The sequence below is a fragment of the Bactrocera neohumeralis genome, chromosome 6 (genome assembly GCF_024586455.1).
Source record: "Bactrocera neohumeralis isolate Rockhampton chromosome 6, APGP_CSIRO_Bneo_wtdbg2-racon-allhic-juicebox.fasta_v2, whole genome shotgun sequence".
Lineage (NCBI taxonomy): Eukaryota > Metazoa > Arthropoda > Insecta > Diptera > Tephritidae > Bactrocera > Bactrocera neohumeralis.
Window position 1 is genome coordinate 12,546,492 of NC_065923.1, and position 11,095 is coordinate 12,557,586.

The following is an 11,095-nucleotide window of genomic DNA, read 5'->3' on the forward strand; positions in this document are numbered from 1 at the left end:
ATTAAAAATCATTTTTTAAATTTTAATCAAATATATATGGTATTAAAAATTAAATTTTTAATTTTTTTAACTTTCAATTTTAAATTTTTAATCAATTTTCAAACATATTGCATCCACAATCCGAATTTAGAATTGAAAACTTAATTTCTTAAACATCAGATTCAAAAGTCTTAGTTAAAATTTAATTTTTAATTCCCAACTTCATGTTAAAATCTTAATTCCAAAATTCTTAAATCCAAAAATTTTTAATTAAAAAATGCAACCCTGTTAGCAATACATCAAAATATGTGAAGTCAACTTAAGTTCATAGAGACGATTTGAGTTATTTCGAGCAACATAATCGAGATCTTGAAAAATAGGTTGCGACTTGAGGCTTAAAAGCGCTAAAAAGGTGAATGATACGCCCTCACTTTACATTAAGTCGACTTATATTATTTTAATCCATTACTATGAGCAAAAAATAGTAAGACTTTATTCATAATTTGAAATTATTTAATTTATTCTTCAAAATCTATGTCGTCCCCCTCAAGGTAATCCCCCTTGGCCCTAATACACTTGTGCCAACGTTTCTTTTTCGATCCTCGAAACACTTGTTAAAGTAAATTTCCGGAATAGCTTTCATTGCGAGTAGCGATTCCCGATTAATGTCTTCAGTTGACTTAACACGGTATCCCCGGAGCGGTCGTTTGAGTTTGCTGAATAGCCAGAAGGCACACCAAACTAAATCAGGCGAATACGGTGGTTGCAGCACGATATTGTTTGAAAATTTGGCGAATAACTTACGAAGAATCAATGCAGTTTGCGAAGGTACATTATCCTGGTGCAAAAACCAAGAGTTATCAGCCCATAATTTCAGTCTCATTTTACGAATAGCTTCGCGCAAACGACGTATAACACTCAAATAGCATTCCTTGTTGACAGTTTGGCTAATCGGAAGGAATTCGGAGTGCAAAACATCTCGATAATCGAACAAAACTGTCAACATAACCTTAATTTTTAACCTGCTTTGACGTGATTTTTTCGGCTTCGGCTCACCTTTGCCACGATATTCGGGCGATTGATCGTCTGTTTCGGGGTCGTAAGCATAAATCCAAGAGTCATCCCCAGTAATAATACATTCCATGACATGCTGCTAGTGGGAAAGCATTGTTTCACAGACGTTAACGCGTCGCGGTTTTTCGAAAAACTTCAGTGATGTTGGAACCAATCGTGCTTTCATTTTTCTTAGGCCCAAATGATCTTTCAAAATGGTCTTCACTGATACTTCCATTATTCCAACGATACCAGTTAGATCTCTGACTGTTAATCGTCGATTCTCAAGCTTCAATTCCCTTTTTTTTATTGACGTGTTGATGATCAATAGATGTTGATGGCCGTCCTGGACGTGGTTCGTTGTCAACGCGTTCTCGACCATCTTTGAATAATTTGTACCAATCAAAACCACTTGCTCACGACAAACAATTATCACCGAAGGCCTTTTTCAACATTCTGAACGTTTCGGCATCAGAAATTTGATTCCGAATACAAAGTCCCAGTAAGCTTCTTTGTTGAATAATTTCACTCATCGTAGAAATCGCCGAATACACTTTGTGTATTTCAGAAAGACAAGAAATTTGGCACAGATCTCATCATACCCACCTAAAAACATAAAAAAAAATGTTTCGACGAATGGGCTTTCGCGCGAATTTGAAATTGAAAGGTCTTACTATTTTTTGCCCACAGTAATACATATTACAACTAAAATATCGATATGAAACATTTTCATATTTAAATTAAAGTAAAGAATTGGTTATACGGTACAGTACTTCAGCTTTCTGCTGAAGTTCATTGCACTTGTTGGATATTAATTTTTTTCATTTGTAAGTAAATAATAATCGCTGATTTAATTGAAAGTGTTTTCATTTAAAAATCGATTTTTCTGACTCGCTTTAACTCATAAAAACTGGTTTGAAACTCAACTAACTATATTGAAAAGAAAAACTTCCTTAAAGTATCCTACGAAAGAAGCAACAACAACAAACTTAAATAAACTCAAATTTATACTGTTGTATATGTAGTTGTATATAGAATTGTTTTCTGTTGATCTCTCAAACGCTGTTATTCATAAACACATATATATATACTAAGGTAAGAAACAAAGATCCTCTACTTGAAGCAATGTAGTAAACTGTTTTTGCTATGTCCTCACTTTTTTAGATCTTTACATAATAATTAGCTAATTTAAATTATATAGATTAAAATAGTTCTAATACGAAATAAATCAAAAAGGCAAACGAAACGAATTTTAAGACTTTCATTTCATGTTAAAAATGCGTAAATGGTATTCTATGAAAAAGAGCGTAAGAAATGAGAAATAAATTCCGCGTTTAAATATTTCTTAATAAGTAACTATAGTATGTATATGTACATACAGTATTCTCTGAGCCTTGTTTTCAATATTTCGCATAAAATATTTTCCAAAGACATAAAAATCACGAGTTTCCCTAAATTTTTTGGTATTCACGAGGCGAAGCCGTTGGATAAGTGATGTAGTGAGATTTATTATGGATTGATCGAAACTTATTGGAGCGACGAGCCTGCAGTCGGTTGTTCTCCATCAACATTATCATCAGACGACCAGACCACTGCAGTGTCTTTCAAACGGAGGTGGTTGCCCTCAAGGTAGAAATAGATGTACCCTCAGGCAGGTGCGCATTTACTCCGAAAGCGAAGCTGCTAAGCTGGCCTTGACTTCGCTGACAATGCGCTCAAACCTTCGCCAAGAGTATTTGTATTTGTTTTTATCAACAACATCAAGCTATGTTATTTTGTTCTCCAACATACCATTTGGGTGCCGTTTCACAGTGGAATCGCCGGAAACTGCAAAGCCGATAAACTTGCTAAAGAGGAAAACAAAACAATTCCATTAGATTGACAACATGTCGGTACTCTGCTGTCCTAGTGTTGGATTTTTAGCTCTTCCGTAAGCTTGGCAAGCGCTGGTCACGAACCAAACCTTGTGCGGCTGACAACTTCTGAACTACTTGCTCTTAGCAAGGTTCATCTCACTACCAAGGTAGGCGTTGCGACTGTATACTACCCAATAAGTTTAAATGCGGTGAATTTACGTATCTTGTCGGACGCGAATTGCCCAAGCTGTTTGGAAGAAGGTGGAATCATCTAGGCACTTTTTTTCAACTATCCAGCCATAGCCAGACTTTATAAGAGTCTGGTAAGAGCATATCTAAGAGTTTTGGGAATTTGAATCTAAAAGCAACAGTGTTCACAGATGTCCAAGTGGAGTCCTGTCACCATAAGTGTGAGGATCAGTCATACGACTTAACCTAACCTCAAAACCCATTCTAAAAGAATTATTCTCAAGAAAAACCAAAACACAAAGATTGTCCAAGTTTAGATATTTAAATTAGTTGCTAAAGTTCCTTTTAATAAAAATATTTAAATATTGGCCTACAAAGCGAAAAAATTAGATTAAAGAGTATCAAAATGGCTTTCGAAATGAATGAAGTTTCTGTGTAAATATGGTTAAAGTGTCCGAAAATCTCTACATTTTTTTCTGTGTCTAGGTCATTTTCAAAATAACCTACCATACATATCTGATTATTGAAAAAATCATTGGAGATTTGTAAATCACCGTTGTCAATTATCATATTCCTCACAGCCGAGATCTATTCGGATACTTAGTGTTTCTTTTTTTTTGTTTTAACTTCTACGTCTGTCGTTGAAATATCTCTGCAATCATACTTTCAGCGAACCAGAGATAACCGAAACCATTAGATAACGTCGACGACAAGTTAGCTAATCCTTGCCATCCTAACGGGGACTAGGTACCCGCTAAAACAACAACAGATAACCGAAACTGATATTAGCCGCCTGAAGAAATTTGTGATGTGCTCAATTCATTTTGCCGATTACTGAAGATTTTTATGATCAATATAGTATAGAAGTTTTATGAATCTTAACGGAGCGACTTTCTAATGTGTCCTTGAAAGATGGTCCTATTAAGCTAATCTAACCTAGACACCACTTACCTTCAACTGTTCCTGTCTGCGATAAGCTTCGGCCATCATACGTTTACGCATATCTTCCGTGAGCACAGCCTCCCGACCGGGTGGCCCTTCGCCTTGTTTATTTATTTTAACCACAATCTAAATTCCCACGATAACCAAAAAATTGTAATAATTATAAACCACCATTCATACATCACATCACTCACTTTAGTCTTATCGTTCCTGCCAACATATTTGTGTAATTTTTGTTCGGACAGAATTTGCTTGCCAGCGAACCACAACTGTGCCTTGGCTGGTTCGATGACTTCGCGTGAGGCTTGCGTGCCGCTCAAATCCTCCGTATTGTTGAATTCCATGCGTATGATATCGTGCGGCGGCAATTGCATGGGGTAAACAATGGTGATAGCGCCGCGTAATAAATTCAAAGCCTCGGAAACATTTTTCAACTGTAACGGCTGACGCGCTGCCACTAATTTCTAAAGCAACATAACATAACGTAACATTAAATTAACTTAACTTAAACCGCGAGTGGCTGTTAGCTACTTTACCTTATCGATGAAGCTCTTGGCATCCTCCATTGCCTTCTTGAGTATCTCACGCATTTTTTCTTGCGGCTGCTGTCCATTGCGACGCCCCAGTGGGTCTTTATTCGTGACGAAACCACCAGCCGGTATGCATTTCTCAGCCCAAATATCCTTCAATTTCAACTCAAGAATTTGCTCGTCGGTCAGTCCCACCATTTCGGGCGGCAACATGGTGCCATGTTCAATGAGTTCCTCAATTTCCGAGCATACGCGGTAGACTTTCAAGCGTCCGTTATAAATAGCAGTGATATCGCGTATCACGTGGGTGGTGTCCTCATCCACGCTGGTCTCGTAAATGAACAGATTCTCGTCGCCGCGCTTAACCTGCAGCAGCACCATTGCGTTTATTTCAAATTAAATCCTTTTTATGTACAAAATTGAGCTTGATTTTTCGCACAGTCGAGGTTTGATTAAGTTTACGCAATAAATCGTTGTACAAACAATTGTTTTGCACAATTTTTTCGTTGACAATTATTTCAAATTAAATTTCGAACCAAAATTTTGGAGACCGGTAAACAACGTTACTACAACAAATTTCCAATTTAAATGTTGCTTTCAGACTCTGACGTTTGTTACAAAGTAACTCATGTGTCCTTAGCGTCCTGCTTTTGTTAAATCGATTACAAGACGACTCAAGTTGCTATAGTAGCTTTCTATCTTGGAAAAATCAACCACACTTTGCTTTTGTTGTTGTTGCAACAATTTACGGTATTCGTTAGCAACTTCTTCTTCGTACAAAATTGGAAGCAACTGACTTTAGCGCGCTAAGTTGTAGATATTTCGAATATTTTGGAGAAATTTCGAATATTTTGGAGAGATATTGTAATTGCCGGTCTTAGTTGTAAAAACTTAACATTTAAAAAATTGAATGAAAACTAAACAAGTAAGAAAGAGCTAAGTTCGGATATAACCGAAAATTGTATACTCTTGCAACTTGCAAAGATTACATACAGTCAGGGAAGTATATTTAGGTACATAAAGGCTGAAGTTAGAGCCATATAACCTGTTGTTGTGGTTGTTATAGCGAGTATGTAGTCCCCGTTAGGATGGTAAGGATTAGCTAAGCTGTCGTCGATGTCATCCAACGGAAAGCCCAAGAAACGTGCTGTTTCGATAGGGTCGGACCAAAGGGTGAGGGGTGTGAGATGAGTGGGTTGGTGGGGCATGCAAAGAGGTGGCTCTTGGATATGTCGGGGTGTATTTTGGATAAGTAGGAGTTTAACCTGCTACAGTATACAAAACGAAGCTACACAAGGGTCTGCAATGAATGGTGGTTTGACTCCAAGTACGTCATTCACTGAAAGGGAGTCGGTGAAAGTGTTGATGGCTCCACTGTGAATGGCGGTCAGCGCTTTTCGGAAGTTAGTTGCGTCCGAAGTCTGGTCGAAGTATTGTCCAATGTCGTCGACGTAGTTGACAAACGACCTCTTGATGTTCCTAGGAGGCGGAATTGCTTGGAGAGGAGTTCATTATGCCTGGCAGCAATAAGAGCATGACTATGCAGGTGTTCAATAGGAGACATCAATAGGCATCCTGTCGTAGTCCGGAGTGCAGTATTCTGACAAGACTGGAGCTTTCTAGTCTGCGTTTCACCACATCCAGGCGACCATATTGGCGCGGCGCAGTTAAAGACCGGCCGGCTAATTACCTCTTAAGTTGTCAAAAACCTTTTTTTGCAATTTCTCCATGTACTGCCCGCAGCGACTTGAGGATTTTGTTGCGGCTCTGTACTTTGGCGATAATCGCGGTCGCGAGTGAGGGAACATATACTATCAGAAATTACACCTGAATTATTAGGATTATTGTCAGTCGGAATCTTGACGCCATCGACTGCAATAAAAGTAAAGTTTGTACTCCTTCGTCCAGTTTGTAAATATGGTCGCTGTGGATTTGAAGAGATAGTCGTTTCCCTTTGAACACATGCCATCGATTCCATTACCAATATCGTACAATCATGAGCGTACGAGGTGAAAGAAACTCCCTCTGGTGGCTGTGGGAGTTTCCAGATATAGAAGTTAAACAATAGCGAGAAGTGGACACCATCCTGCGGAAACCCTTGTTTAATTGTTCTCTGTTTTGAGTTCTTACCTCAAATTGACGACCGCTCAAGTAGTTCACAGTCCACCTCTTCAGTCATAGACGGAGCGCAGTTTTTTCGATGCCCTGCAGTGGCTTTGTGTGACTGACTGTGTCAAAGGCTTTTGACAAATCCAACGCTACGAAGAAGGTTCTTTCATGGGGTGGTTTCTGGTTAAGGCCACAAACTATCTGGGCATTTATGACGCTAAGTGCTGTTATACTGTGCACTTTTCGGAAGCCACGCTGGTGGTTTGCTGGGCTCAGTAGTGTGGGGAGAGGAGAGTTATCAGAAGATAGAACTCCCTTTGGTTGGCGGGTTTCTCAGATTTCAGTAGTCGGACCACTCTTCCGACTTTCAACACATCGTGGTGAACCTATTTTATATGGTCTCCACCGCTGCCTTTTGGTAAACTTCAGGGCATAAAAGCAATATAATAAGAAAATATGACAAAATAACAAAAATAAAATTTTCTTTGCGGCGCAGCACATACATATGTATGTAGCAAATACAATATATACATAAATACAAACAATTATCTTGTCTAACACAGCTGCAATTTATCTACGTCAATGCGTAGCTCATGCATTTATTTTCCACTTGCAAGCAAATATAATGTTGAAAAATGTTTTTTGTATTTTTTTTTTTAATGCGCTTTAATACCCATCCCTGTCATATGTACAAATCACATAAATTATTTTTGAGCATTACACTATAAATACACACATGATAAATATTTTAAAATCTTTAGATAATACATAAAGCTATTTTCCACATTAAATGATTTTTATTTTGATTTTTTCTTTATTTTTTGTAAAGTAATTCTTATAGATCACTTCAATTGCCAGCATCTGATTGCACGGTTTGATGGGAAGTATTTAAGTAACAAATTTTTTTAAATAATAACAATTTTAATAAATAAATTTGCTTAAAATTAAAAACTTAGTTTTAGCTACTTCAAGAATTATCTACACAACTCTAATATAATTTCAATGCTTTGATGAGGTAAAAAGGGGGAAACCATTGGTCGGCGTTAGTATTGAAAAATGCTTGTTAGCGCCTCTATGGTATCAACTATGTGCTAAATAAATACTAGTCGTACAACATTGATAATTGGTTTTGCTATTGGTTGTATTAGCTAACAAATACAAGCGCAGCGGCAAGTGTTTCACATGTGTATTTATTACCGTAGCACTTTGCGGAAATTCTCCATCTCGAAGATGCTGTTTGAAAGCCTAACAAAAAGAAGAAGAAAAACAGATTACTTATTGTTTGTAACACTTTCACTTTACACTGTGAGACACCAAGACAGTACTCACCGTCCGAATGCATTGAATAGCGATACAATTTCTGTACGTGAAAGTTTAAATAACGGATTCTCCTCTATATGCGGTCGTTCCCACAAGCCACTCTCTGTCGCCACATTCAACTTTTCGGAGTAGAGAATCTTCAACGCTGTACCAAGGCCTTGAGTCTGTGAATTTATAGTACAATATATTAGCAAAGAAAATAGATATTTATGAATATAGAAAAGGTATTTTTTTTCTTGCATGGTGAACTTTTTTTTTAGATAGAATTTTTTTTTTCTGTTTTTTTTTACACTTTATTGCATACCTGCAGTTTGCCCCATAGCCGGCATTTATCACAACCCACACAATCCATTATTCGGGAAATATTTCGGAATTTTTCTTTGTACTCATTTTTGAACTTAAGCGATGTCACGCCATTCGAAAACAGCACGTTTTCATTAAAATGCGAAGAAAATGATCTGCGACAAAAACAAAAAATTATCAAAGTCATCATACAACATATACACACATAAAGCAACAAGAACAAGCAATTGTACCGCCTACTCACTCTATAACAGACAGTAGATCATTTATAGCCAATTTGACCTCTTCGTCCTCCTCTGCAATGCCGGTATAGTACTCCTCACGCCGTAAATATGGCGCCGCTTTAGCTAATGCGCGCAATTCCACCAAATATATGAAATAGAGATTTCGCAGCCAATGTGGTCCTTCACTATTTGTTGTCTCCGGACTAAATCGTCGTTTAAACTCCTCTACATTTGGTCCCCAAATACCTTGAGGATCCAGAAAATCTTTTGATTCGGATAGCAAATATTTCGCAGATAAATGTATATTGATGCTACTATGTAGACCCGAAATAATGCGATAAAAGGCGCGTTGCTCCAAGCACACGTCATTTAAATCGAGTTGTGGTATGAAATCCGAGAGTGATTTTGATTCATTTTTACGCCCAAAACAATTCTCCATATAAATGCTACGCCATATGCGATGTGCGGATTCACCTCTGTAGCCGGTATAACGTTCGGGATTTATTAGTAAATCTACATACTGAGAGCCATTGTTTTCATCCTCCAAAATACAAAAATCTTCTTCCGCTTCATCGTGCTTAGCCCAACGTTCGAACTCACGATGCGCCTGATCGCTTAGACTTGTGTCCAAATAACTCAAAACGCTATTGTAGTCCTCGGCTTCAGAGCATTCCGACGATTGTGCCTCTTTAGTGTACTGTTCAATAAAAACAAAAAAGGTTATCATTAGAAAATGAGTTAATCTAGGTAGACGGGATGTTAATATGATAACAAATACTATATAAAACTTTTGATTGATAAAATCACTGCTTTCATTGGAAATATAACCACGTAGTATTTAGTACAAATAACAGTAAGTATGTATTATATCTTGCTAGCTTTAGAACGAAATTATATATCACGTTTTTATTGTTTTAATATATTAATAACAATCATAGTAAAAAAAACCGAGTTACTGCAAATACTGATAACGCGTTTACGAAAGCGATTATATGCGTTTACGTGGCAAGCACTATTCATTAACACTTTACAACAAATCCTCAGTAATTAGATAAGCCTATAACGCTGAGTTGGCTTATAATTAACAACTGCATTGCATAGATTTAACTTTTTATGAATATATGTAACACACAGCACAGTACGCCCACCTTAAAAGCTGCAGATTTTGTATTTTCGCTTTTTTCAATTAAGCCTCTGGGTATATGTTCTTCATCACAATTTTGCACTTGACAAAAGCGTATGGCACATTTGCTATCATCCGGCCAGAAAGGACACGTATTCTTCAAATTCACTTTATAAAAACGGAAAAAGTTCTTCACCAGCAGCGATTTGAGACGTGGATAAATCTTGATGTTATTAAAATGATCCACAGTGTCTACGGTGCAACTGCAATCATTTATTGAGCCCTTCAACTGTAAATAGAGTAAAATCCCATTATAAAAGCATAAAAGTAAAATCAAACTATTATTGTTAGACGAACCTCACAGAAGCAGTTTTTGCTTGTATCCAACTCATCGTAGGCGGTAAAGTATCCACTACTATGACGCACCCACAAAATAAAGCACAGCGTCAGCGTTAAGTACCACGCTCCATTGCGTATCAATCGCTTTGTAGCCATCGGTCTGCTGTAGTCGCTCACCTTTACAGGTGACCTTTTACTCGCTTATTAAATTATTTTTGTAAATGTACGATATATTTATTTGCAAATGTCTAATAGCATTCAGCAAACATTAGACGCCTCCGCCCCTTGTTGTTCCTATATAAAATCGTAAACAATTTTCAGTGAAAGTTCAACAGTCACTATTATCTTGTTTTAATGGTTGTTGCCCTTCACGTTTTGTAAATGAAAGAATTGGAACTTTTCATTTGATTGTTTGTTTTTTGTATATCTGTACGAATTTAGTAATATTTACACGGGGAGCAAACTGATGCAATTCAAGATCTGTTGGTAAATAATTTTTTGCTAGCCAATATTTTGCTGCTTTCGTGATGGAAATAACGTAGACGCTCTATTCACTTACGTGTCTCTTTTGTTGTTTTTGTTTGCTATATTTTTGCTCCACTCAATTACGTTATCACAATGTCAGATGTTAGTAGTGCCATTAGCCGGCCAACTGTAAAGTGCTGCCAAAATCATAAAGTGGTGGAATTTTCGTATCGTGGTGAACTATTTTCTATTATGTACGATAATAAAAGGCGGAAGTGAAGGAATTTGAAATCAAATTAGTGATAGCGGTTAGATGAATAAAAGAGAAGGGATTTATATATATTAAAATTGAATATATAATAGCTGTGTGAAAACAAATTAAATAATAAAAATTTTATTACAATTTTGCATTTTTTGAATTTTTTCCCTTCCAAAAAAATGTATGCTACAGTAATTATTTCTTTATGTGTTGCAACTTTTTATTTATTAATTATGCTCGGACAAAATCAATCAGTCGGTTTTCGATTGAATAGTTTTCTATTCCCTGTATTTGAACTGTGCTCTCTTGAGACATTAGAAGTTTGTTATTTATGTTTTTAATTCGATTTGCTAAGCTGCAGTATTTGGCGAATATTCAAAACAAAAAAAAAAAACAACGAAAGG

The 11,095-nt window shown here is 36.8% G+C and overlaps 2 protein-coding genes across 2 annotated transcripts; both read right to left on the reverse strand.

Annotated features, from left to right (window-relative positions):
* Positions 1–3,435: 3,435 nt before the first annotated feature.
* LOC126761705 (cilia- and flagella-associated protein 298) lies at positions 3,436–4,930 on the reverse strand. Its single transcript, XM_050478069.1, has 4 exons — positions 4,556–4,930; positions 4,214–4,483; positions 4,029–4,145; positions 3,436–3,447 (listed from the first exon to the last, which is right to left on the reverse strand). Exons 1-4 carry the CDS (start codon positions 4,928–4,930, stop codon positions 3,436–3,438), a joined length of 774 nt encoding a protein of 257 aa, XP_050334026.1.
* Positions 4,931–7,322: 2,392 nt separating this feature from the next.
* On the reverse strand, positions 7,323–10,540 carry LOC126761901 (ero1-like protein). The gene is made up of 6 exons (XM_050478337.1): positions 9,986–10,540; positions 9,654–9,917; positions 8,526–9,202; positions 8,283–8,436; positions 7,988–8,142; positions 7,323–7,903 (listed from the first exon to the last, which is right to left on the reverse strand). The coding sequence occupies exons 1-6, from the start codon at positions 10,121–10,123 to the stop codon at positions 7,852–7,854; spliced, it is 1,440 nt and encodes a 479-aa protein (XP_050334294.1). The 5' UTR covers positions 10,124–10,540; the 3' UTR covers positions 7,323–7,851.
* Between the last annotated feature and the right edge of the window lie 555 nt (positions 10,541–11,095).